At 46.7% G+C, this 26,179-nt stretch overlaps 1 protein-coding gene across 1 annotated transcript; it reads left to right on the top strand.

The window, feature by feature from the left end:
• Positions 1-14,892: 14,892 nt before the first annotated feature.
• GFI1 (growth factor independent 1 transcriptional repressor) lies at positions 14,893-22,037 on the top strand. Its single transcript, XM_068538070.1, has 6 exons — positions 14,893-15,007; positions 15,328-15,510; positions 17,204-17,685; positions 17,807-17,944; positions 18,996-19,161; positions 21,859-22,037. Exons 1-6 carry the CDS (start codon positions 14,893-14,895, stop codon positions 22,035-22,037), a joined length of 1,263 nt encoding a protein of 420 aa, XP_068394171.1.
• Positions 22,038-26,179: the final 4,142 nt, after the last annotated feature.

The raw sequence follows: 26,179 nt of genomic DNA, 5'->3' as shown, positions 1-26,179 counted from the left end.
TGAAGGTATCACTTTCCTAGTACATGATTTGTCAAGAACTACTGGTTGGCCAAGAAAACCTTCATAGGATTAATGATGAAACAACCAAAATCTGGAATGTCTACCTGACACTTACTTACTTATAAAAGCAAAGATCTATAATTTTTCTTTGCCTCAAAACTGTTGATAAGAAGAGTCCTTATTCTTTAGAAAGATGTCCTGAAATGTTTATAGAAGAAATGATATGATATTTGGGATTTACTTCAAAATAGTCAGGTGGAGGAGGGGAGCAGCGGATGGGGAGATAAATGATAAAATGAAACAAGTTTGGCCATAGATTTACTGTTGAAGCTGGGTGATGGGTACATGGGGTACATTTTACTATTCTATCTATATATGTTTGATATTTTCCATGAAAACAAAACAAAAACAATAAAACCTTCTTTGCTATGAACTTTTGGAAGAAACCGAGACAGGCCATTAGATTTGGCACTTTGAACATGATCTCCAAGGCAAGATGATGGAGTGGCAAACCAGATGTGAGCTGGCTCATGGGAGGCTCACTTTACCTAACTCTACAGACCATGGTCAATGGCCTGGATCTTTGTAGCTCCCAAGCCAATTTCTAACCAGAGCTCAGTAATGGTCTCCCACTTTAAGCAACTGGTTAAAAAATACAAATTCAGTATAGCACCTGAGGTCCTGAAAATAATCTAGATCTTGACTTGGGTGTATAGCTATGTAAAAATTAGCCAAGCTATACTCTTAAGATTTATGCACTTTTACTGTATCTATCTATCTATATTTTTATATATATTTATATATGTTATATATATATATATATATATATATATATATATTATATAACAATGAAAGTTTATAAAAGAGGATAAAGTACCCAAGACTTTATTTCTAGAGCTGTTTAGCAATTGCTGTGAATCACAAGCTCTGGTCCTTATAAACAAGAGGTATTTCTGACTTGTTCCCTCCACAGACATGACCATGCCTGGCAGAAGAGCAGCATTTATTCTGTCTTTGAAAAAGCCAGCCTGATTAAAGGACCATCTAGTCTGTTTGCTTATTATAGGGGGGTAGCATAACCAGAGTTAAAAATCTGGGCTTTGGGGCTTCCCTGGTGGCGCAGTGGTTAGGAATCCGCCTGCCAATGCAGGGGACGCGTGTTCGAGCCCTGGTCTGGGAAGATCCCACATGCCGCGGAGCAACTGGGCCCGTGAGCCACAACTACTGAGCCTGCGCGTCTGGAGCCTGTGCTCCGCAACAAGAGAGGCCGCGGTAGTGGGAGGCCCGCGCACCGCGATGAAGAGTGGCCCCCGCTCGCCGCAACTGGAGAAAGCCCTCGCACAGAAACGAAGACCCAACACAGCCATAAATAAATAAATAAATGTATTTAAAAAAAAAAATCTGGGCTTTAATGTCACATCCACTTAGGTTTGAATCCTATTAACTTACTGTGTGACTTTGGGCAAAGTTACCTCTCAGCTTCAGTTTCCTCACCCATAAAATAGGAATAATAACAATAACACTGCCTACCTCATAGGGTTGTTGTAGTCAATGAGATAAAATGGGGAAAGAACTCACAGTCAACAACCAAAAACATGAGTTATTATCTTGACTGACAAATTTTGAGCCTGGGTTTTTCTGGCTAGTGTTGTACATAAGGAATAGGCAGACTTTAGACGTAGCTTGTCTATTATTTGCAACATAATATTCCTTTGAAATTTTCTCAGCCTTTAGGTCTGTTGGCAGGAATCGGGTATGGAGCCATCTGCACAAGTTCAACACAGATACACTCTATCGTGCTGCTCCCTATTAACACATATATTAAATCTTAAAGAACCTGAGCAATAAAACAGTTTTCATAGCTGAGCTTGACAACTCCCTTCTGCTGTAAAAAAAAAAAAAAAGAAAAGCAAGCACTTTTGTATATGCAGATAAAACAAGTCTTATCATCTCAAACTCAGAGCTCTTGATAAAACCCTCTTGGCTAATTGCTGCCAGAGAAGGTATATACTTGCAAAATAAGTTTACATTTGGTATGTATTCAGTAGGTATTTCTCATCTTTTAACTAGTTTATAATGTTAAAACAATGTTATATAAGTTACTTTGTTTAATTATCTCCATGCACATCACAGATACTTTACCCAGAGGGTAGATATGGCAGGAAGTAGCCCTACTAAAACTTATGAATTCTGGGGATGCTTAATTAAGATTTTCTTTTGGTATTAATATTTTTATTCAAATTTTATATTAAGGTTATGTTGGAGTTGAATCTAGTTAGAATTATTTGGATGTTCATTGCACTATTCTTTGAACTTTTCTGTACTGAAAATATAAAGTTGGAAAAATATCATTTTGGCCATGTTCTATGTATGTGAGCTTTTAGAGTCGAGTTTGTGTGCTACCAAGACTCAAAACAATTTCCTCAGGAAAAGTCTACACCTGACTTTGGTTTTCCCTTGTAGGTGAGAAAAGCCTTTTACCCAGCCAGCTGTCCTTAGGTACCTCAGCTTTCATAATAGGTCAAACTCTACCCTTGAATTGTCTATTAAGGCATGTGTGTCTGAATTTAGACAACTCAGGATAGCTACATTCCAGGATTTGGCTGGGGATATAATCTCACTTTGTCATTCAATATTTATTTTTTATTTTATTTTTTAGTTTATTTTAAATTATTTTATTTTATTTTATTTTTGGCTGCGTTGGGTCTTTGTTGCTGCATGCAGGCTTTTCTCTGGTTGCAGCGAGCGGGGGCTACTCTTCGTTGTGGTGCGCAGGCTTCTCATTGTGGTGGCTTCTCTTGTCAGGAGCACGGGCTCTAGGTGTGCGGGCTTCAGTAGTTGTGGCACACGGGCTCAGTAGTTGTGGCTCGTGGGCTCTAGAGCGCAGGCTCAGTAGTTGTGGTGCACGGGCTTAGTTGCTCTGCGGCATGTGGGATCTTCCCCGATCAGGGCTCCAACTCATGTCTCCTGCATTGGCAGGCAGATTCTTAACCACTGCGCCACCAGGGAAGCCCATCCAATATTTATTAAAAACTCAGTAGGGAGAAGCAATTTTCAGGGAGGATTGTTTGAAGCATACATCAGCTTATGTGCTTTTTCAGACAGTCTAGTCTAAAACATATCCATGGATTAAACCAGATCATTAGACAACTGGTACCTTGCTAGACAGTGCCATAGTTTCCTAAAGTATAATTCTTACCAACTTGTACTTCTCTGTGATATCAACACTGTGTATTGAGTATTGTATTGAGTATTGCATCTATTATAAGGAAGTATGAGAACATTGTTCATTTCTATCACACAATAATCACTTTTTAGGATTCCAGAGAGAAATACAGCTGGTCTTGGTACCAAAAATAGTTAATAGTAATAGTTAATCTCAACTTTGCTATTAGAAAGAAAGAGAGAGAGAAGAAAAAGAAAGAAAGAAAGAAAGAAAACATTTTCATCCACCTTCTCTGACTCCTTCCCAGAGAATCCAAGCAAAAACATGGAGAAATTTTGGCTAGACAAGCATCATGGAATATGCCAAAATCAAATAAATGCCTTTCTACAATCCAAGCTACAAAATACTTCCCAAACCAGAAGCAAAAATGTCTGTGCAAAAAGTAGATCACATTCTTCACAACTGGTCGAATGTTTTGATGCTGCAAAATTCTAACCCCAGCCTCATGTATTTTGTTAATTTCAAATCTTTAGCAGAAACTGTGCAATGGCACTGACTGGCTGTACTCATCAGGGTTCTCCAGAGAAATAAAACCGATAGGATATATCTAGATATATATGAGGAAATTTATTATAGGAATTGGCTCACACTGTTATGGAGGCCAAGAGGTGCCACGATCTGCAAGCTGGAGAACCAGGGGACCAGTGGTATAATTCAGTCTGTGTCTAAATGCCTGAGAACCAGGGCAGCTGATGGTGTAACTCCAGTCCGAGGCTGAAGGTCTGAAAACCAGAAATTCCAATGTCCAAGGCTAAGAGAAGATGAGAGAGAAGGCGGGAGGCGGGGCGGGGGGGGGGGGGGATGGGGGGGAGAGAATTCACCCTTCCTCTCCACCTTTTTGTTCTATTAGGGCCTTCAATAGACTGGATGAGGCCAGCCCACATAGTTAAGTGTGATCTTCTTTACTTTATCTACTGATGCAAATGTTAATCTCTTTGGGAAACACCCTCACAGATACATCCAGAAATAACGTTTTACCAGCTATCTGGGTATCCCTTTCTCAAAGTGACACGAAAAATTAACTATCACACTGGTCAAAAAAAAAGTCCCTGGGGAATTCCCTGGAGGTCCAGTGGTTAAGACTCAGGCTTTCACTGCCGTGAACCTGGGTTTGATCCCTGGTCAGGGAACTAAGATCCCACAAGCTGTGCAGTGCAGCCAAAAGAGAAAAAAGGAAAAAGTCCCTGTATGCCAGGCCAAATGGCTATCTCAGAGGCCTGGGGTAGGAGGGAAATATTCTTCATTCATTAATTTTTTCTTTTATTTACCTTCCCTGCTATAGTCACTTCTTGGTGGGTAAAGGAGAGCAGAGGCCCCCATATCCATCTCTGTACCGCACATAGGGCACGGTACATGACATTCAACCAGTATTCACTAAATATTTGTTGAATTAAACTGAATCGTGCTGTTGAATCCACAAACCCCATCCTCCTGTGGAACAACTGTGCCAGCACTTGCCTTTCCATCCTTCAGGCCTCAGGGACTGCTTTGAAACTCAGCTGCCACACTGGTCACCCAGGTTACCATCCTGAGTCAGAGTTCATTCTGGTGCTGTCCCTTGTGTTTCCTTGTTGCCACCAGGACATTCTTCTACTAGTGAACAAAGAGACCATGCAGTGCACAAGCAAATCCCTGATTTGCACAGAAGCCCTGTTCGTTCTTTCATCAGATACGTCCGCATTGGGGGTCATGTGCTGGGGTATGTGTGTGGTGGGTGCGTTTTAATTAAAGCTCAAATGAAACCTCATGGCCCCTACCACTGAATTGGCCCTTACCTGACAACAGGAAGAGTTAAAAATATTTTAGAAAGGGGAACACAAAATAAATATTTGTTTATTAATAAGAAGAATATTTTAGGAAGAGGCAATGATCCTTTGCCACTCTCTACCAGCCCCAGCCTTGATGAACTACTCAATTTGATGGAGACACAGACCATGAGAGTTGAAAGTAATCCTGGAAAGCCCAGAACCCAAGGCCTCCTGTGGGAGATGAGGTCTGAGAGCCCGCATCTCTCAGGTGGTCGGTCTGATTGAGGATGTCAGAAATCCGTAGTAAAACGCTTCCTGGCAATTCCTGGTCATTGTCCAGAGTATGCAAGCTACTGCTCCCACACTGTGGGCCCTACCTCCAAGAGTCCACCTACAGGGTCTGCAGCCAGGCTGGCTTGGGTTTGAATCTCGGCCCTGTCCTTCTCTGGCCATGTGATCTAGGAAAGGCAAACCTCTTCAAGTCTATTTCCACAGCATGTTTATTGGGATGGTTAAAGCAAGTGTATGAAAGGGCCTCGATAGTGCTTGGTATATAGTGACAGTAACTAACACTTCATAAATGCCTACTCGATGCTTCACATCTATTATCTCGTTACATCTGTGCAGTGCAACAAACTATGAGGTAGGTGCTATTATTATAAGCATGCTCACAGGTAAAGAAGTTGAGGAACTGAGAGGTTGAGGAGCTTGTCTAAGGCTAATAAATGACAGAGCCAGAATTTCTAGATTGTAGAAATCTGGCTCAGAGTCCATGCCTTTAATGACTACATTCTGCCGTTCCTTGGTTACTATGGTCTTTATAATTTTTCTTGACAGAGGTGTAATTATTGTACTCATTTGGGAAAATAATTTGTCAATATGTGTTCATAAACTTTAAAAGGTTCTTATTCTTTGATGCAGTAATTCCGTTTCTGACAATCAATCCTAAAGAAAGAATTATGTATACACAAAAACCCAAATGCACTTTTAAAAAAAATCACAGCATCATTCATAGTAGGGAAAAAGAGAAACAATCCAATTGTCCAGAAAAGTGTTAATAAATAAAATCATAACACATCACTTACATGGACAATTATACAACACGATCATAGCATGCAAAATATACACCTAGAGTTTTTTTTTTTTAAGATTGAGAAAAAAACACTCCAAAATATTACTAGTGGTTAAGCTAAGGTAGTGGGATATGGAAGTGTGTTTTAATATTTTCTTTTATCAACTTTACAAGTGTTCTGTCACACAGCTATTCTACTTTCAGCAACTCACTCATTTAATGCTGTTTCTGGGCTTGTGATGAGCAGCGTGCCCGGGGGCAAGGCGGAGGTGGGGGGGGGGTTGGTTACAAGCTTGCAGCAGGAGGTGAGGAAATGTGTTCCCTCTCCTCTACCAATCAAACTTAGTTATCGGCTTGATCTCCCCCATCCTTATCACTCCCCAAGGCTCTAACAGGCACATGGCTTCTGGCTCAAGGCTTTTGCTCCCTGTGCTGGATGTGGAACTATTAGTATGGTTTGGTGGAAAGAGACAAGATTGGGAATCAACAGATTTGGCTGGGTTTTAAAAAGCTGCTAGTTATCAGAACCTGGGCTTCTTAAACCACTGGTGTCCTTATGCAGAAATAGAAACGACTCTAATGTCTGCCTCTCAGAAGTCCCAGCCTTTCCCTCTCCTCCACGCAGCCAGTAAGCGGCAGAGCTAGAACACCCAGTGGGTTGCATCTGCCAACCACGGGTCCTTCTGTCCTTCTCCCAGGGAGTTGTCTCTCAGGGAGAGTCTGGGGATATCCATGAGGCCTGATCTTCTGAGCCTCGCAGCCTGCCTGAGTTTTCCAGAAGCCTCAACTCCCACCTTGCTTCCAGGTATGGAGTCAGACATTCCCTGTAGCAGAGCTATGCTTTATAAGTAATTTTTTAAAGTTAAAATATATAGGCTTTACTGTTTGAAAGTGAAGTGTTTCATCTGGGGTAAACATATGGTAAAATGATCACCAAACATCTTGGAGGAAATGAAAAAAAAAAAAGAAAAATAATTTTACATTTTCTCTCTCATTACATTTTCCATTCACCAACTAAAATCTACTTTTTTTTTCCATGAAAGTTCACGCTGGGTATGTTTCTATGAAGAGTCATATCATGCAGCCCACACATAAGATGACACTTTATTCAGTCAATCTCTTCTTAGGAACAATGTAAAAATATATATGTGGTGAGGTTAACAATTTTCTTATTTGAACTCTGAACACCAAAGCTGACAGCCCCTCCCTCTTCAGATGTTTGAAATCCTTTATGTAAAAGTTTAATTTAGATTTTTATAGTAATAGAACATGTTTTATAATGTGACAAGATTTAAATATATCGGTTCCAAAATGTTTATTAAAGGAAAATAGTGTTTCTCTTCATGTTTGAAAAGGTTCTGAATATTAATACAAGATTGGGTCTTACTCATGGCATAAGTCTTATACTAATTTTTTTATCTCCAAATTTCTCCTTTACCCCATTTCCCAATTTTTGCATATGTTGGTAAAAAAGCATTACCCACTTTCCATAAATGATGATACCATCAAATTTTATTGACTTATAGTGTCATTTGAATTTTATTTTGATAGCTTGCTACTTATAAGAGTGGAAGGGAGACAAATATATTACCTAACATTTCAAACATTTCAATTAAGGCATCACGGAATTATCACTCTGCATTTATATTCCTTGAATTCATACAATTTAGAAAAAATATATATCTCTTATTTCTGTCTAACTTCACCCACCAAAACAGCTAATCCAAAGACAAAAATTAAATAGTTTTTTAATAGCAAGAGAACAAAACCACAGCAATATGACAGGGTGTGGCCACTGTCTAACAAATACTTCTTGTGCATAAAATAAAAACCAGTTCTATGTCTGGTCTTTTATCAAGGTCTAACTTTTCCATAGTTGATTTTTTTAATCTTTTAACTGTTTGCTAAGTGATATGAATTTTTTTGGCTTGTGCATTACACAAACATGCTATCCAAAACACTTTTTCTGGGATGTATCAAGAGCCATAAAAAATATTCATTGTTGGATCCAGAAATTCCACACTTAGAAAGATATTCTAAAGAAACAATTTAAAATGTGGGCAAAGCTATAGCCAGAAAACTTATCACTGCATTACTTAAAATAGTAAAAATGAAAACAAGCTAAATACTAAGACAGGCATGATTAAGTAAATTATAGTAACCTACTTGATAGAATTCTTTTTATAGCAATTGAGAATGATAAAAGACAATATAAAAGCAAGGAACATGATTGTTACAATTTTTATTTAAATAATTCTTACTATAAAATAGTTTTTTGTTCAATTAAAGAAAATCTGAAAAAATAAAGAGAATAGAAGAAATATTATTATCCAGTGGAAAAAACAGAATACACATTTGTATCTGTGATATGATTACAATTACTTTTTTTTTTTAAAGAAGCAGAGCAAAAATATTATGTCTTGGGTTTCTTCTTTTCTTTATCAAATTGTATCTAATATAATTTATAATGAAAAATATATTTAAAAAATAAAGCACCACCTTCTTATAGACAACATCTCTTGTCTGGTTTACAGAGGAGCCTCATGCCTAGTCCTGTCCTGTGATTTTTTTTTTTTCTTTTTACTGTGTGTATTAAACATTGATTTTACTCTCAATATCTCTCCCACAGCTACTCCTCAGCCAATAGCTCATGGTATTGGATACATGGGAGGCATTTCTTGTTTTAAAGATGCGTAAACTAAGTTCTGAAACAAGTTAGTTATTCATTTAACTTCTCCCAAATAAATCCATAGAATATCTAGAAATGAAAATAGATCCTTGATTCATTTTTTTCCCCTGACCTTTGATTTAAAAAAAAAAAAATCCAAGTCCCTGCAAATTGCTGTCACAAAGTTTACTTATGCAAAGTTGAACAAATTGAATCAGGACCTGGGACAAGGAGGTTAAACCTAGGAGACACCTTCACTGGGAGCATTCTTCCATTCTTGGTGCCCAGAGGATCCTGTGAAGAGTGGAAATCAAAGGACTGCTCCATGGTCTTGCAAGATTGGTAGGTACTCTGACTTTATAGATGAGAAACTGAGGCTGGGAGAGTTGAGCTAATTTGTTCAAGGTCACAGGGCTAGTAACTGGCAGAACAGAGATCGATACCACGAATGACCATCGACAAAAAGCGCAGACTCTCTCCCCTCCTGATAGCATTGCTGTGAGGATCAAATGATGCAAACATCACAGAAATGTATGCTGGAAATGGAGGCATCACCCCTCCTCAGGATCACCCATTCTTCCTATGCCTCCCACAAATAGAACAGAGATGGTAACTGTAAAGCTTTGTGAAAAAAACAAGAGACTGGTAATATCCTGTTACAATTTTCTTTTTAAAAATGTCTCAAATCTTTGGTTGTAAGGAAATTCTGATCTATGAGATGCTGCTTGAAATAAATGAGCCATTGGCCAGAGCTTGGAAATGTTTGCCATATGAAGAAGGTCATTTGTTATTTGGCATCTGTAGATACATTATTATTGTTATTTAATAATAATTAGTAAATTACTGACAAAATTAGTAAATTTAACATCCTCTTTTGGGAAAACCAGTATTTATAGAAAATTATGCCCCAAGCCTACATTCTGCTTACCATTATATCCAGTTCCAAAGGAATATTTGGGGGGAGGGATTCTTCCTAAATTTAAAAAAGTGTACTTTTCGGGGGGGGGGGTGCTTACTCTCCTCACTCTCCGTTTAGTGGTAAATGAGAGGGAGTCTGGAGTAGTGGGAAGTCAGGTTCATTCTATCATCACTTCCAGTCCTGGCTCTATGCTGCCCCTTGGTAAGTTTCTTAACCTTTCTGGGTGTCCCTATTCTGACCTTTCTCCTTTGTCCCCCCTAAGCATGAGAATCACTTACCAACACTATGCACCTGAGAGATAACCTGATCTCAATGGCTGAATATTTTTAATGTGTATTTATTTATTTGAATTAGTAATACATCCACATGGCTCATAACATAAAGTATGTAAAGGGGAATTCGGTGCCATTCCCCTCCCACCTGCTCCTTTCTGGGTGTCCCTGTCCCAGTCCCCAGTTTTATTTTGCAAACTCAGAGGCTGTGAAGGACAATAAAAAAGAAAAAGAAAAAAACAAAAACCAGGATGACTAGATTTACTCTGAATGAACGGGATTTATTCTAAGGTGATTATTTGTCCCCTTCAAAGTCTCCCCATGTTTTCTGAGACTTCAAACAGCAACACTAAACTACTAACTAATCACAGCACCTTTTCAAGAAATTTTGACTTTGAACTTGCTAATGTGCAAAGGAAATGGTTCAGCCATTTCTCTAGAACTTGGTTGATACTAAATTTTCTATGGTCCCATTTATCATTAAAAAAACTTTGTTTGGTCTTTTTTATGCTGTTGCATAAGATAGAAGGAAAAAAGAAAGATGTGTTTTCTACTGCTTTAAGATTTTTATACCTTCGGCCAGAACAAAGCACACAAAAACTTTAACAAAATGACCTTAATTTCCCTTCAGCTAATTCAATATTTGTAGTCCTTCTGATTAAGATTGCTTACCTCTGCATTTATTTATAAAGAGTGTGTTAAGCAAATGAACAGTGGTGTAAGGAGGACGCAGTCACACAATTAAGATGCGTGTATGGTCCCACACCTGGCACATAGTAGGTGTGCAGCCATTGCTGTATAAAACGTCTAAATTATTAAAGCACGCTTGAAGCAGGGCAATAGTAGTCAAATATTTTCCACAAACCTTTAGATTTACAATGCAAATTAAAAATCATTTTTAAAAAACATTCTCTAAGGACTTTTTTTGCATGACAACTTTGGATTAATCTAAAAAATAGCAAGTTATTTTGCAAGAACTGAGGAACACCACTCCCTTCTCCCGGTATCCGACACTGGAAATTTATTGTGCAGGAAGTAGTGATCAAAATCTAACTCAATTCATTTAGGAAAGTAAGGTAATTATAACGATATCCATCCCCCTTAGTAAAGGGTTTAGGCTTTAAGTACACACCACAGGCCGCACTCTATGGATCATGACATACAGTCTAGCGTTGGAGGTCGCTGCATTTGTTTATTTATGGGTGAGGTTTTAATTTTTCCTATTCTACTACAATTAATTAGTTAATTAGTGCCATTCATTCATTTACTCAGTCCACAGACATTTGCTACGAGCCCACAAGGACACAATGCTGTAGATCCACCCCTACCCTCATGGAACACACAATCCCAGCGAAGAATGACGTTTCAATAATCAGCAGGGTAGTGCTTTTATGGCGCTTTACGGCTCCCCTCCCGACTAGGTGCCTGGGTTGACCTCAGGCGGTGGCGGAGCCCGCGCCTTGGGTACGGCTCTCCCTGGCTTGCCCCGGCAGGGCGGGGTCAGCCGAGCAGCCGCCGTCGCTGCCCCCGCGCGCGCGCGCTCCCTCCCGCACGGCCTTTAATTTCGCAGCTCCGACCACCGGAAATTAGCCGCCGGCCGAGCGGACCCGGCCCAGCGCGGGCGATCGCGGCGTGGGGAGGGCGCGCCCGCCAGTCCAGCCGGGCGCCCGCGGGACGCGCCGCCTGCGCCCTCTCGGCCGGGGGCTCGGCGCTCGCCCACCTCTTCCAAATTTAACCATTACCTAAATCCGAAGGGAAATGAGCAAACCTCTGGGATTGGGTGTCAAGGTATTTTCAGCCTTGTTGGGCGTATTTATCCCGAAGTGTTTCCACAACAAGCTATTTCGGGGCCGCGGGGCAGGTTTCGCTCTGCGGACGCCGCGGCCACTCGCCGGGCTCCAGGCCGGCGGCACCGCTGGCGGGTGATTCACGGCCCCGACCCGGGGGCGGCGCAGCCCAAGCAGGCAGCGGGGTTGTGGGGGGGTGTCCCGGACCAGATGGGCGGGGAGGCTTCCTCGGAGCTGGGCGCTCCCACCCCCTGCGCTCCAGTCAATCTGTGTCCTGAATCTGTGACTTCTTCTCGCTGCGGAAGTCTCCCAGGAGCCAAGAATAGTTCATTTTCTTTCGAGTCATTTTCTAGTGCCTGGGTGTTTGGGCCCTCCGGGTCTCCCCATCTCCCGCCGTCCCGCAGAGAAAAAACGGGGAGGGCCGCAGGGGAGGGCGGCTAGAAAGGCCAGGCCCCCTGTCCGCCTCCTATACCCTTGCGCAAAGGGGGAGCGCGCCCGCCGCCCGACTGGGGCTTGGGGGGCAGGTCTGACAGGGCTAAGCGAGCTACTCCTTAACGCTCAGGAAGTGAAGCTTGTGGTTTTGGGGGCTGAGCTCGGAAGATTAAAAAAGGAGAGAGAGAGAGAGAGAGAGAGAGACAGCGCGGTCTCTCCCGAAAGCAACTCGGTTTGAAAACTCTCGGAGCGCGATACCCGCGCCCTGACCCCGCAGGTAGGTCCGCTGCGCCTCCCTCCCTGGCGGGGGCGGACGCAGGAACTGGGGGGACACCCGCACTGCGGGGGCGACCAGAGGGCGCTGCCAGGTTCCCACCCGCTGCCGGCCGCAGTTCGGGAACCAAAAGAGCTCTATCCTCTTGGTCCCCGCGCGACCCGCACGGAGGGGCTGGGGATCTGGCTCAGGGGGCGCACGCCAGGCGGTTTGGTGGTTCTGCAGGGGAGCGGGATCCACCGGGAAGGAAACATCTGGTGGGGAGGGGGAGGCGGAGGCAGCTGGGCTCAGGAGGCTGCCCGCTTGCGCCTCCAGCTCCCGCCTTCCCAGGCCCTGACAGTGAAGAGAGGCCCGGCCGGCCCGCGTGCGCCGAGGAGGCCGCCCCGCCCCCGGGCGCCAGCTGCTGCGAGAGGTCGCCTTCCCACGCGATCAGCCCTTGGTCCTACCACCCCTCTACCCATTCCACCCTCCCAGGAACGGACAGAGCCAGCCAGGATGAAAAGGAGGCGCAGGGCTGTGGCCTGAGTCGGGAGGTCGCTTCCGTGCCAGTCAGTCCAGACTCAGCGGTGGCGCGGACAGCTCACCCCCTGCATTCCCGCCCCCGTCCCGCTCCGCGCCAACGCAGACCCAAACCGCAGCAGGGCCCTCGGGACATTTTCACCCCATTTTCCTTTTCCTCCGAGCTTCATGGTTGTTTAAGAAATTGGTTTTGGATTTGTGGTGTCTAAGTATACAGCCGACGGAGCAGCTCACGCCGGGGCGCAGGGAAAACTGAATCGGCAGTGCTTCGCCCTAGGGCAGCCGAGCACCCCGAGGCCTCCTGAAGCCCCGACCCTTAGGGGCCGGCCCGGGTACGGGCGGGCAACACCCTCAATCCTAGGGGCCTTCTGGCGTTTAGGACACGGGAAACGTCCCTTGGGACTCAGCTATATGTCCCAGCGGTCTTTTCTCCTAAGCCTGTCCCATTCCTCCTCCGGGGAAGGGGACACGGTGGGGCGTGGAGCAAGAACTCGTGTTGATTCCGGAGCGCCAACCGGCAGACTTAGACTCTGTCCTGCATCTTGCTCTGGGAGCCGCACGGTTCCTAGTCCGGCAGAATAAGTCGCGCGAAGCTCAAAGATGAGGGGTCCTTCCCAGACCCGGGATCCCCAGGGCCCTTGTTTCTGAAATAACCAAGACAACCGAGAGCTGCGCTGCCCGAAGAGCTTGCAGCTCGCACTTGAACCCGGCCCCCATCGCCTTCACCCTGAGAGAAAGGCAGATTCGTTCTCCCCAAACCTCCTAGCCCGCCAGGTCCCGCCCCCGGAGCGAGCCCCAGGAAAGGCCATAGGCGCTGCCCCGCCTCCCCGCCGGGCTCAGGTTTCGACCCCGGGATTAGGTGAACTGATTGGGGGGTTAATGAGAGCGGCGTAGCGGGCAGCTAGCTCCCTCCCAGGCCCGCGCCCCGATCCCGACTCTCTAGCTGCTGCCAGAGCAGCCTGCGCTCTCCCGCGTCCTCTAAACGGTTGGTTCTCTGCGGACTCCAGCACACCGCGCGTTTCATAGCCGTCGCGCGCGAACCCGGCTCGACTTCCCCAGGGCGAGGCTTTTGGTGAGCAGAACGGAAAGTGCTTTTTCCCGGGACTTTGTTTCCGAGGTTAGGTCTCCATGGTCTGGTGTGTTTTGCCCCGATCCCTGCCTGTTCCCTCCGCACCCGCGTCTCCGGGCCAATTTTTTCCCCGCGTGGGGCACAAGTGAGGGGCGATCAAGATCACCGGGAAGCGAGTTCTTCCCGGGGCCTTGATTGGTCCTCTGCCACCTGCTTCCCTACCTTCCTGCCTTCTTTCTCCGGCCTTTGCTTCCCCCAGTCCTTCTGATGCAGTTCCCCCGACCCCGCCCCTCAATCAGCCGGAGGCGTCTCGCTTCTGACCCCCTTTCACTACAGTCTGTAGCCGGCTCTTGGAGGGCTTGGTTCTTTGCCTCAACCCGGTCCGCGACCATCGACACATTCCGCCCTCCCCCGCCCTAAATTGATCCGCGCGTCTACGCCTTTCTCCCCAACCCAAGAGCGGATCCAGACAAGCGGTGTGTGGTCGAGTTGGGGTAACTGGCCCGTTGGGGACTTCGGCTCTCGGAGAGTTTGATTACCAAAACGAGTTTTGCTAGGGAAGGGGAGGGGCCGAGGGGCGTGGGCAGGGCAGAAGGAAGAGGCCTGAGTCTGAGCCCGGGGACGGGTTTAACCGCTGAGCGGCGGCGGCTGGCTCGCGACACCTGTCCGAGTGCCACCTGGTGAGCGCGGCGCAGCGGGGCCAAGCCCCTCCTCCCGCGGGCCTTCCTCCCTCCTTCCTGGCCCGAGCTTTCTTTACTCCGCTGCCCAGTCCCGGGTCTCGGAGCGTGCTGACCCGCGTTTCCACCCTGTTCTCCTCTCGCAGGTCTCCGCCAGACTGGGGCTTACGGTGGGCTGACGGAGGCTCCAGGGACCCTTGGAGCAGAGTGGGGAGCGCGCCCGACCACCATGCCGCGTTCGTTCCTGGTTAAGAGCAAAAAGGCTCACAGTTACCACCAGCCGCGCTCCCCGGGACCCGACTATTCCCTCCGCCTGGAGAATGTACTGGCGCCAGGCGGAGCAGGTGCGGGGCGTGCGCGGGCCGGGCGGGGCCGCTCCCGGGGCCATAGACTCTGTGTCCCGCCACACCATCCCCCAGGAACCGGGAAGGGCGGTCCCGAAGCCCCTTTGCTGCCTTTTTTGTTACCTACCTTTCAGGTTCCTTCCGGGCTTGTCGCCTAGGTGCCAAGGCCTCTCTGCTCCCGCCCTTGGATCCGGGAGGGTTCCGGCCGGGTCTGGGGAGAGCTGAGGGAGCCCAGGTGCCACGGTCTGGGGGGCGCCGCTTCAGAACCATCGGGCCCATCCAGACCCAACCTGAGCCCCTATCCTGCCTCCTCTCCGCAGACAGCACCTCGAGCACAGGCGGGGCGAAGGCGGAGCCCCGGGGTCGTTTGTCCCCCGAGTCTCAGCTGACCGAAGTCCCCGACAGAGCCTCCACGTCCCCCGGCAGCTGTGAGGGCAGCGTCTGCGATCGGAGCTCGGAGTCTGAGGACTTCTGGAGGCCTCCGTCGCCTTCTGTGTCTCCAGGTAGGGACCCGTTGGGAGCTCTGGGGCCCGGGCGGCAGAGACCCCGCGGTGAGGAATGAACCGGAGCGGCTTTGGGCACAGAAATGCCAAATGGATGGCGGAGAGTCTTTCTGAGAGGAGGGAGCTTGTTCATGGGCCCCGCAGGGAGGCATCGGCTTCTCTGGGACAGGGACAGCCTGCTCGCGGGGTCGGCTGCTTGGATCCCAGGCAGTGCTGGGATCCCAGAATCCAGACCCCCGAGTCTCAAACGGAGACCTGGGCAGTCTGAGAGAAAAGTGTCGTTGCCTTTAAAAATTAAGCTCGCTCCCGCGGCGTTGGGCCTGACAGAGCTGGGCACCAAGCGGGAGGGACCGGTCCGGGACGAAAATCTCGGCCCCCCGCTAGGTCTTCGCAGGCGCGGATTGGGGGCCTACTTCATTTTTCGTTCTGCCGGGTTGGCCCGGCTTTGGGGACCCGCCCGTTGGTTTCATTTCCAGCCAGCAATCGAGCTTCGCGCAAACCGACTGCACGTTGGGTGGGAGCGAGTCTCCGGTTCCGGCGGTGGGGAATGGAGAGCGCAGAACAGCGGGATTCTGCCGAGGGTTATTTCCAGATTTAATTTACTAGTTTTAAAAGATACCCCCAACCCCGTCCCACACTCAGTGCGTCGACTTGGCTAAAGAGAGTGCGTCTGGGAGCCGGCGACCCGAGGGTCCTCCTTGGCTGTGCAGGACACCGCCGCGCAAGGACTGGGCACCGCCGGAATCTCCGACGGAAACTCGAAATGCAGCTTCTCACTGAAGCGGCTAGCCTGGGCTGAAGTCTGCGGTGTCTGTGAACAGATTAGTAAATCCGTATGCACTTAGGGAAAAGTATATATTGGTATTTGGTTTTAGCAAAATTTGCATGGGTCGGGGTGCAGAAGGCCGCGAATTCGGAAAGCTGTTTGTCTGGCAGGTGGTGACTAAACCTTAAATTGTAAATTATTCCTCTAAGAAATTCGTGGGATTTTTTCTTTTTTCTCTGTCAAATTATGACAGGACTGGGAATAGGGAGTATTTAGCAAGCCCAAGCCCCCTTCCCACTGGCCCTTTGCTACCTGCATTGGGTATTTAATAACTGAGAAATGTTAACGCCTTCCCGTTTTTTATTTTTTCCTAGACAGATATGTCTCGGATAGGCCGGGCCGCATTTTATTGGTCCTCTCTGCCTCCCTCCTTCCCGATTCCGGGAAAGAAAAAGGAGTAGAACACGTAGGGGCCGGGAGAGCGCCGGAGCTGGGCCCTCTGCCCACAAGCTCGGCCCAGGGCCGGAACGGCCGCCGCTTTCTCCTCCCGCTCAGCTCCGCTCTGCTCGGAACATTTTTGAAGCGTGGCGCGTCTTTCTCTATGGGGCCGCCAGATGTGCTGGTCCAGCCAGAAAAGACTCTCTTAACGCCATGCGCTTCCGCTGACCTGGCACAGAATTTACCTCTCTCCTCACCTGCTGTCATTTTAAGTTTCTGTGTGCTGCCTTGTCGCCTCCAGTGGTCCTCGAGGCCCCAGGGACCCGGCCAGCGTTTGAGCCTGGGGGCTTCCCTGGCACGCTGCGAGAGGCCTGGCGCACCGAGTGCTGCACAAGGGCTGGGTGCCTGGCACTTCGCAGACACACCGACTGGCCGACGCCGCCGGGTCTCGGGCCTGACCTAACCGGACGCCCTCTTGTGCCTCCACAGCCTCGGAGAAGTCGGTGTGCCCCTCGCTGGACGAAGTTCAGCCCTTCTCCCTGCCCTTCAAGCCATACTCGTGGAGCGGTCTGGCGAGTTCCGACCTGCGGCACCTGGTGCAGAGCTACAGGCCGTGCGCGGCCCTGGAGCGCGGCGCTGGCCTGGGCCTCTTCTGCGAGCGCGCCCCGGAGCCAGGCCACCCCGCGGCGCTCTACGGCCGGGAGCGGGCTGCTGGCGGCGCGGGGGCCGGGGCGCCCGGGGGAGGCAGCGCAGGAGGCGGAGCTGCCGGCGGCGCGGGCCTGGGGCTCTACCGCGACTTTGGGCCCGCGGCGGCAGGACTGTACGAGAGGCCGGCGACCGGCGGGCTGTACCCGGAGAGCGGCCACGGGCTGCACGGCGACAAGGGCACCGGCGTCAAGGTGGAGTCGGAGCTGCTGTGCACCCGCCTGCTGATGGGCGGCGGCGCCTACAAGTGCATCAAGTGCAGCAAGGTGAGGCTCCCTCGCGCCTGGCTTTAGCGGCCCCGCGCCCCCGCCCCCGGCCCGCGCCCAGCCAGCGTCCGCGCCCCTCGGCCCCTCTCAGCGGCCCTCTCCCCGGCCCCACCCGCCTCAGGTGTTCTCCACACCGCACGGGCTCGAGGTGCACGTGCGCAGGTCCCACAGCGGCACGAGACCCTTTGCGTGCGAGATATGCGGCAAGACCTTCGGGCACGCGGTGAGCCTGGAGCAGCACAAAGCCGTGCACTCGCAGGTAAGCGCGGGACGCACGGCCGCGCGCCGCCCTGCTCAGGTTTTCGCGTTCTGGCATCTTCTGCTTCTCTGTGCAGCACCGACCGCTGTCTGCCTGGCACCTTTCTCCTTGGACTTCCCCCGACTGCCCCCAGTATCCTCTGCCACGTCCCCTTACTCAGACGTAGGCGTGCAGGGAAAGGTGCGTGGTTGCCGGCTCAGGGCTCGAGGCAGCCCTGGAGTTTGGTGTCACATCATTGTGAGACTCCAGAATGTGATCCCCATCATTACTTTGGGTTTGAGAAGGGCTTGTATGCACTCTTGCAGCGGATATGTCAGATTTATTAGCTCTGTTTCTTGGCCTCTTTGTTTTTACCAAATGGCTGTCACTTAATCTGCATTGACCCCTCCTGACTGAAGAAGAGGAATCTCAGCTCATTTAGAGCATCCAGTATTTGTCCCGCTGTTCTTTCAGTTATTCACTTATAAATATTTGTTGCTCAACTTCCAGGTGCTAGGTACATGAGAATCCAGTAACACACCAGGTATCCTTGACAGGATACCCTCACAGAGATTACAGTTTAGCTGAGAGATAGAGGCTATGTAGATAAGCAAATAAGTTCGCAAGTAACTATGACAGAAGAATGCTTACTTACAGAGACCTATTTACTAAAAAGAGTAATCTCCTGTCTCCTTCAACACCCACACTGGCTGGGGGGAGGCGGGAGGAGCCTCTCAAGTGACTGAGGTCTAAGCCTCCTGTTGAGGAGGGTGGAGAAGTGTTTGTAAATTGGTGTCAAAAAAGCAGGGTGGGGATACGTTTTGGCCAAGGGGTGTGGAAGTTTGTGGCTGAAAAGTGTTTGGGTTGAAAAAGTGTTAAAGGGGTAGAGGATATGGGTGTGAAGGGTAGAGGTTGGAAATAAATGGGAGGAGAGAGGATAATGGGGCAGGCTATGGGGAAGGGGAGTCTGAAGGAAGGGAGAGCCCTAGCTTTGGGCTAGTGTCAGGTTGGTGGTGAGGAGAATGGCAGCCTAGACCATTGCAATAGTAATGCCACCTCTTTCTCTCCACAGGAACGGAGCTTTGACTGTAAGATCTGTGGCAAGAGCTTCAAGAGGTCATCTACACTGTCCACACACCTACTCATCCACTCAGACACCCGGCCCTACCCCTGTCAGTACTGTGGCAAGAGGTTCCACCAGAAATCAGACATGAAGAAACACACCTTCATCCACACTGGTGAGCTGAAGGCCCCTGGCTTGTAGGAAACACCTGTTGAGGGGTGGAAGGTGGGGGGTGGAGGTCATTGTTTTTCTCCCTGAGGCCAACATAATTCACCTTCTCTGTGATATTCTTGCCCCAGAATGAGTGGTGGAAATGGCCTTCCAGATGGAGTTAATCACTGCATGTGTGTTAAAAAAAAAAACAACAAGGAGGCACAGATTCTCTTAGGTTCATTTACATACGTGGTTCTCCCCAGAGAGGCTTTGATTTGGGGTTATATCTGAAGAACCACTCAGCAGGTCAGCTGCAAGTTTTCTATCCTTGCAAAGAATATTTTCCTCTAGTTTAGCAGCTGCTCCAACTGCTGCCTGCTCTAGGTGAGACATGAAGCTCCAGGGTCCTCTCAGAGTGTTGCTCTAAATGTTTACCTAGAGATTGAGACTTTCTCTAGGGCTACCACCCAGCCTTTTGCGGGAGGGTCTTATGTGTGACCTTTTGGCTGCATTTTTAGGAGTCTGACAGCTTATTCTAACTGAACAAGGGAAAAAATGGTAACTATTACTAGGCTTTTTCTGCTAAGCGCTTTTAAAATGCATTATCTCATTTTATGCTCGCAACAACTCAGGGAGGTAGACTACTCCTTATCCCCATTTTAGAGATGAGGAAAGTGAGGCACCTGCCCAGGGTCATATTGCTAGCAAGTGGCAAAGCCAGGACTTGAATTCAGGTCTGTCTGCTCTCAAATGTCTATCCTGTTGACCACTGTTTATTATATTCTATTTTCAAAGCCAAGGGGATTGATGGATATAGAAAGCTTCTATTCACTTATTGCCCTTTTCAAAATATCAGCAAGTTTGTCATAACAATGATAAGTCTTTAGCCTATTATGATGCTTTATAATGTACAAAGTGCTTTCAAATTTATCTCTTCATTCGATTCTTACTGCCGTCCCATATAGTAGAAGGAGCTGCTCTTACCATCCTGAAACTCAGAGAGATGGAATGATTTACCAAAGGTCAGACTGAGAGTAAATCATAGGGCTGTGGAATGCTCTGGCTTCCAATCCTGAACTCTTTCTCTAACATTTTGATTGTGTGTAGGTGGCAGTTTTAATGCCAGGAACAGTCTCTTTAATAGTCAACAAGACATTTACACAAGATCCAGAATTTTATTTTATTTTAGAAGATGAATACTGACTTAAAACAAATTGCAGTGTGTTCCAAACAATCACCGTTGATGTTTACAAATATGCTTGGGCAGTGTAGATGCCCCCATCAGAAAACCTAGAAAAACATCCTACTTTAATCATGCTTTCTTGCCTGAAATTTCCATGCAACTCGCTCCTTTTGAGTAAAGGTATTCAAGACGCTCACCAAAATGCAACTAGGATCTTGACTGAATGAAACATTAAGCCCTTATCAAACATTTACATTATAGCTAGAATTCGTTTCTCAGATTTGTTTGACCCTAAGGGATAGGATAAGTTTTGATGATTGGTTCCTTATCAAGGAAATCTGAAGCACAAAGATAGAAAGGGGTACAGCAAGAGGAACAGAGGGTTCCTCAAAAACAGACTTCTTCTATTTTGCATTTTTTCCAAGGCCAAACCCTGACTATAATGCCTGCTGAGGCTATTTGGAAAATCATGCTACTTTCCCAAATGTTAAACAGCATATGAATTGGGGGGAAAACAAACCCTTTTCTATTACTTATTTAAAGGTATTTTATTTATTTATTTTTGGCTGCGTTGGGTCTTTGTTGCTGCGCTTGGGCTTTCTCTAGTTGTGGCAAGCGGGGGGCTACTCTTCGTTGCGGTGCGTGGGCTTCTCATTGTGGTGGCTTCTCTTGTTGCAGAGCACGGGCTCTAGGTGCCCGGGCTTCAGGAGTTGTGGCTCGCGGGCTCTGGAGCGCAGGCTCAGTAGTTGTGGCACACGGGCTTAGTTGTTCCGCGGCATGTGAGATCTTTGCGGACCAGGACTCGAACCCGTGTCCCCTGCATTGGCAGGCGGATTCTTAACGACTGTGCCACCAGGGAAGCCTATCTGCTATTTATTAATCTATGGTGAAGAGTTGCTGGTATATAAAGAATCCTGTGATTAACCTCATAAAAAGAAAGTAAAATCAAGACAGAAAAGGATCAGCTGCCTTAAGAAATACTTTGTGACCCAGATGTGGATTTTTTAAAATAAGACTTCTAGAAATGCCCAAGCTTTCAAATACACCCTGTTGTCCTCCAAGAGCAAGAAAGAAGACAGGCTCACTGGTCCATGCAAACCAACACCCACTTGGAAACTCAGATTTGAAAACTTCCTCTCAATTAGAACAGAGTCACATGGTTTGAAAGACAGCACCCCAGCCCCTTGCGCTGAACATCTGCTGTGGGAGCTCTCTACTTCTAAAGCCAAGGGAGTCCTCCCAGGGCGGATTCAGCTGCGTGTCTGGGGAGGGCACGTGGCCTTTGCTCTGTTTCCGTTTAGCAGGAAACGGTTTGAGGCCTCTGGCTGGGAACCCCCACCCGGCGAGTCTCCCTTTCACCTGGTGCACCCCTGGCTTCCCGGGACTTGCACTGCCACACGCAGCACCCTCCAAGCTGCTCAGAGGCCCTAGACTGTGGTGCAGCCAGCCGCTGCCAAGAGCTTGCGGGTCACAGTGAGTCCCCTCTAGCTCTATCATAGATTCATGCTTCCTCCCCTCCCCCTTCCATCCCTGTAGGTGAGAAGCCCCACAAGTGCCAGGTGTGTGGCAAGGCATTCAGCCAGAGCTCCAACCTCATCACCCACAGCCGCAAGCACACAGGCTTCAAGCCCTTCGGCTGCGACCTGTGTGGAAAGGGCTTCCAGAGGAAGGTGGACCTCAGGCGGCACCGGGAGACACAGCATGGGCTCAAGTGAGCGCCTTGGCCGGCTGCAGGCGCAGTTAGGCACGCAACACTAAGGAGGGCAGCCTCCCCACTTGCCACCAGCCACTTCCGCAGATCCCACCAGGGTGATCCCCCTTCCCTTTTCTCCCTGGAGCCGCCAGAGGGGATAAGTTACCTTTTCGAATTTCAGCCTGGAGTGGGAACCAAATGACTGCCTGGGTATGGGACTCACCGAATAGGCTCCTCTACATCTGAAGACTCCACGTGGAGAGGCAATCAGATAAAATCTCGGGCCTCACAATCCTTCCTATTCCCAGCCCTGTTCCACAGATAGGAAGGTCCTTCAGGTTTCTTCCCTCCTCCTTCTGACCTACCCCAGATACTTGTGTGGAGGAGGAGGAATCGTCATTTACAAGGTAAACATATTAGTGTTTTTATCTGGAATGAAGAATGAGTGTTATTTTATTGTTTTCCTTCTGGGGAGTTTTTTGACCCCTTTTTGTTGGGTGCTGCCTATAAAGGTTGGAGGAATCATTTCTTCCACTTGGAGACTGGTTCAGAAACTGATTTGGGAAAGGAATTTCATACTTTTGAAATTACAAGATACACTGTGTATCCTGCCCCAAGAAGGAGCAGAAGAAAAGTCGGCTTGGTGAGGAGAAGAGATTAGACGTCCTCCCTCCAGGAGGCCTGTGAAGGCTTCTTCAGAAGAGGTGGAAGCACAGAGCAATGCCTTTGGACAAGATTGTCATCCATTCATTCAGCAAATGTCTATTGACCACCAGTTACCATGGTTTCAGGCCCTATGCTAGGTACTGGGGAGCCAGAGAGTAAAGTCTCTGTCTGCCTCTGCCCCACAACTCCGAGTAGCTGGGTCTCTTCTCCCCCCGCCCAAAGGAATTCTGAGAAGGTAAAACAGAATCTTGAAACTTCCCTTCTGACTGTTTGGATTTTATCAAACATAAATGAAAAATAGCTGAACAGATACTTCAAAGATTTTTGTGTATATTCAGTTTTTTTATTGTTAAGCTGATATTTTTAAGATGTCTAAGCTAGCAGGCATGTGAAGGCTCTGTCTTCAACTCTTTGAACCCTCCATGTGTACCACAGAGGAAAAAAAAAAGTGGTGTTTTTACTATGATGAAGTTTGTAAATGTTTTTAGATCTTCTGGAGTGCATTATGTTTGTTAATACATATTTATTAGAGTGATGTTTTAAGTTAATAAAGTATTAAGACTCTTACATATTGCTTTTCATTTAGGCAGGGAATTTGGGAAAGAACTTTGTTTTGGTCTCTAGGGGCAGTTGGCACTGAAGGAAACTGGAGCAGAGTATAAAAGTAAAGCAGACAAGCTAACATCCAGAAGAGAGTAAAATCCAATTGCTCTGGTTTTCATGTGCTTTTTTCTTTTCTTCTGTGCCTGAGCTCCTTCTTTCTTAGCAGAAGAACTAGGGATACAAAAGTAAGTTCCTACCTTGCCGAGTCTCTGATGTCCTACGTGTACATGGGCTTTTTATTCTGAGAGTTTCAGGTTTTTTGTTTTTGTTTTTAAACAGGACAGAAGGCTCCCAGATGAATAAAGGCATTACGAGCCTTAGGTCTAGAGACTGAGTCTTAGTCACGACTCTGTCACCAACATACCATGTGACTTGGGCAAATCCTTTGACCTTCCCGATACTGGTTTCCTTCACCATACAATGAAGATATGGTTCTGTCATCACAGTCCGAACCTGACTACTTTGATTCTCTGGAGACAGAGGGGAAAGAAAGTATCTGAGACCGATTAGCTGCCTCACCTAAGGCAAGTTATAAATCTGAAGACTGATGAGGGGCAGTAAAATTGGCATCTGGGTTATTTCTGGCTCTATCCCACCTTTGGGAATTTCTGGCATAAATCAGGCCTTTAAAAGAATGAAACCAGAATAAGGTCCTGGCCTAAATCTCAACTACCTGTACTCTTTCTAATACTCAGCCAAGGTATTGCACAGCCCATGGTGACCATCAGCAGCTTGTCCATTTCTGTTCAAATCAATTTCACCCATATTGATTGCGTGCCGAGTATGTGCCTGGCACTGTTCTAGGTGCTAGGGATACAGCAGTGAGCACAGTGTCCTGTGGAGCTTTATATATTTGGTCACTGCTGAATCTTCAGCTCCCAGAACAGTGCCTGGCACACAGTAGGAGATCAATAAATATTTGCTGAGGTGGTAAGTGAATAAGCAGAGAAAATAAACTCCTGCTTCATCCTGGCTGGCTCTGCTCTCTCCAGCACAAAGGGAAGAGAAATTGCTTGAGGGCCAAGGAAGCAAATCTAACACATAGGACTCTCCCTGGCTTTGAGCATGCTTTTCTCCGGTCTCTCCAAATCTCGGTGTTTGGCTATCCTCACTTGGTTTTCAACACCATGTCTTTTCATGTCATTTACTCTCATTCAAAATTGAAATTTGTTCACTCTATAAGGCAGTTTAAGATAATTTTCCAGAACTGTTGGGTGAACAGTTGCAGCATCCAGGAAGCTCTTTCTAGTGTCCTGGGAAACAAAGTTCCCAGTGAATAAAGATCACAAAACGACCTTCTCACAGGATTCACTGTGCACACTGGTTGATTATTTCCAACTTGGTTTGAAAAGTAAAGAAGTTACACTGGGGGGTAAGTAGAACTGATTGAAATCTAGTTGGCTGCCCTGTCCTGCTCTACCCTTGTGACTTTTAGAACTTTGGCCCATTTTCATAATTCCTATTTATGCTATAAATGTGGAATTTTGATTTTGATGTTAATAGTGTGCTTTTTTTGGGAAAAAAATTATCCTGATATCCTCAGTTCAGAATCAAAACAAATTACTGTGCCTGTTACCGTGTGAAATTTGAAGATTGCAAATATCTCTTAATGTTATTACTTGACTCCATTAAAAATACATGTGAATATTCCATGTCACATTATTCATGAGGCAGGCCCTATGCCTTTTGTCCACTGGAGTAACAGTAGAAAGGGTAACAAGAGACACCAGAGCACACCTTTGTTTCTTTCACTAAATTTTTAATAACACCTCCAGCTAGCCAGTTGGTGAAGCTCAGCTCTTGCATAAAAGTGGAAAAGCACAGCTATCTCAGAGAAGACCAACTCTTTCAGTAGCTAATTTGAGTTTGCGTTCATCTACACCACAGACGATTAAATTACCTATCAAGTGTGCCGAGCTATCAGGATTCAGGCCACGTAAAAGGTGAAATTCATCTGATTGATTTGAGACACGAATGGAACAATTGAGCTTTAAAAGCCCTGCCTTAATTAAAGGCATAGCAAAGTATCACTCTGGGTGAGTTCTTGAGAGCCATTGCCCTTGAAAATTGGGTGTTGATAGTGATTTTTTTTTTCTATTGAAGTGTCGATAGTGATTTGACCTGTGTCATTTTGTTGTGTGCCTGCTTGTTTAACCTGATCATTTAACAGAAAGAAATGAATTGAGAGGAAGGCCAAAAAGGACTTGACTACTTTTTACTGTGCATTTCTAGAGCACTATTTAAATCTCTGCTGCTATATGATTTCTAAAGTAACAACTTTTCAGGAAGTACACTATACACTTGTTCCTTAACGTTTATTCAACATTTCATTCATTGAGTCAATTTTTTTTTTTTTAAAAAGGAATTTCATCCCAAACCCTTCTAGCTTACAAGCTTATGTTAATTTTTTAGTGCTCATTTCCAATCTACCCACATGTGTGTATATTTATGTATTTTTTACCCTGCTATCAATTTATGTCTAGATAGCTCTTTTATTTATTGATTGATAGTATGGACACATATTTGCTTAAAACTGAAATATTTATGTTTCACAATGAGAATTTTGACCATTTTATGGTTAAATTTTATTGAAATCTTAGTAGTTATTAAGGATTTTATCAGCCATTAAGATGAAGTCTTTTCTGAAGTTTTATTTTAAAGTTATTCACTTTTTAACTGAAACATATCAAGCATATGGAAAATTAAAAAGACTAATACAATAAACGTCGTTTTACCCATTGTTCTGCCATATTTACTTCAGACTTTATTTTTAAAATAAAATATTACAGACATGGTTGAATAACTTCTGGAATATGTTTATCCCCTTCCTGTCTCATCAGAGGCATCCACTATACCCAAACTGGCACACTATCATCACCGTGAATATTTTTATAC

The sequence above is a fragment of the Eschrichtius robustus genome, chromosome 3 (genome assembly GCF_028021215.1).
Source record: "Eschrichtius robustus isolate mEscRob2 chromosome 3, mEscRob2.pri, whole genome shotgun sequence".
NCBI classification, from domain to species: domain Eukaryota; kingdom Metazoa; phylum Chordata; class Mammalia; order Artiodactyla; family Eschrichtiidae; genus Eschrichtius; species Eschrichtius robustus.
Note: the sequence above shows the minus strand (reverse complement) of the source record. Positions and strands in the feature narration are given on the sequence as shown.

Bases quoted from the DNA above. Each gene is read 5' to 3' on its own strand.
- GFI1 (XM_068538070.1), top strand. From the start codon at position 14,893: ATGCCGCGTTCGTTCCTGGTTAAGAGCAAAAAGGCTCACAGTTACCAC. The intron at 15,008-15,327 runs GTGCGGGGCGTG...TCCTCTCCGCAG, and splicing joins ACTGGCGCCAGGCGGAGCAG to ACAGCACCTCGAGCACAGGC. The intron at 19,162-21,858 runs GTGAGCTGAAGG...CCATCCCTGTAG, and splicing joins ACACACCTTCATCCACACTG to GTGAGAAGCCCCACAAGTGC.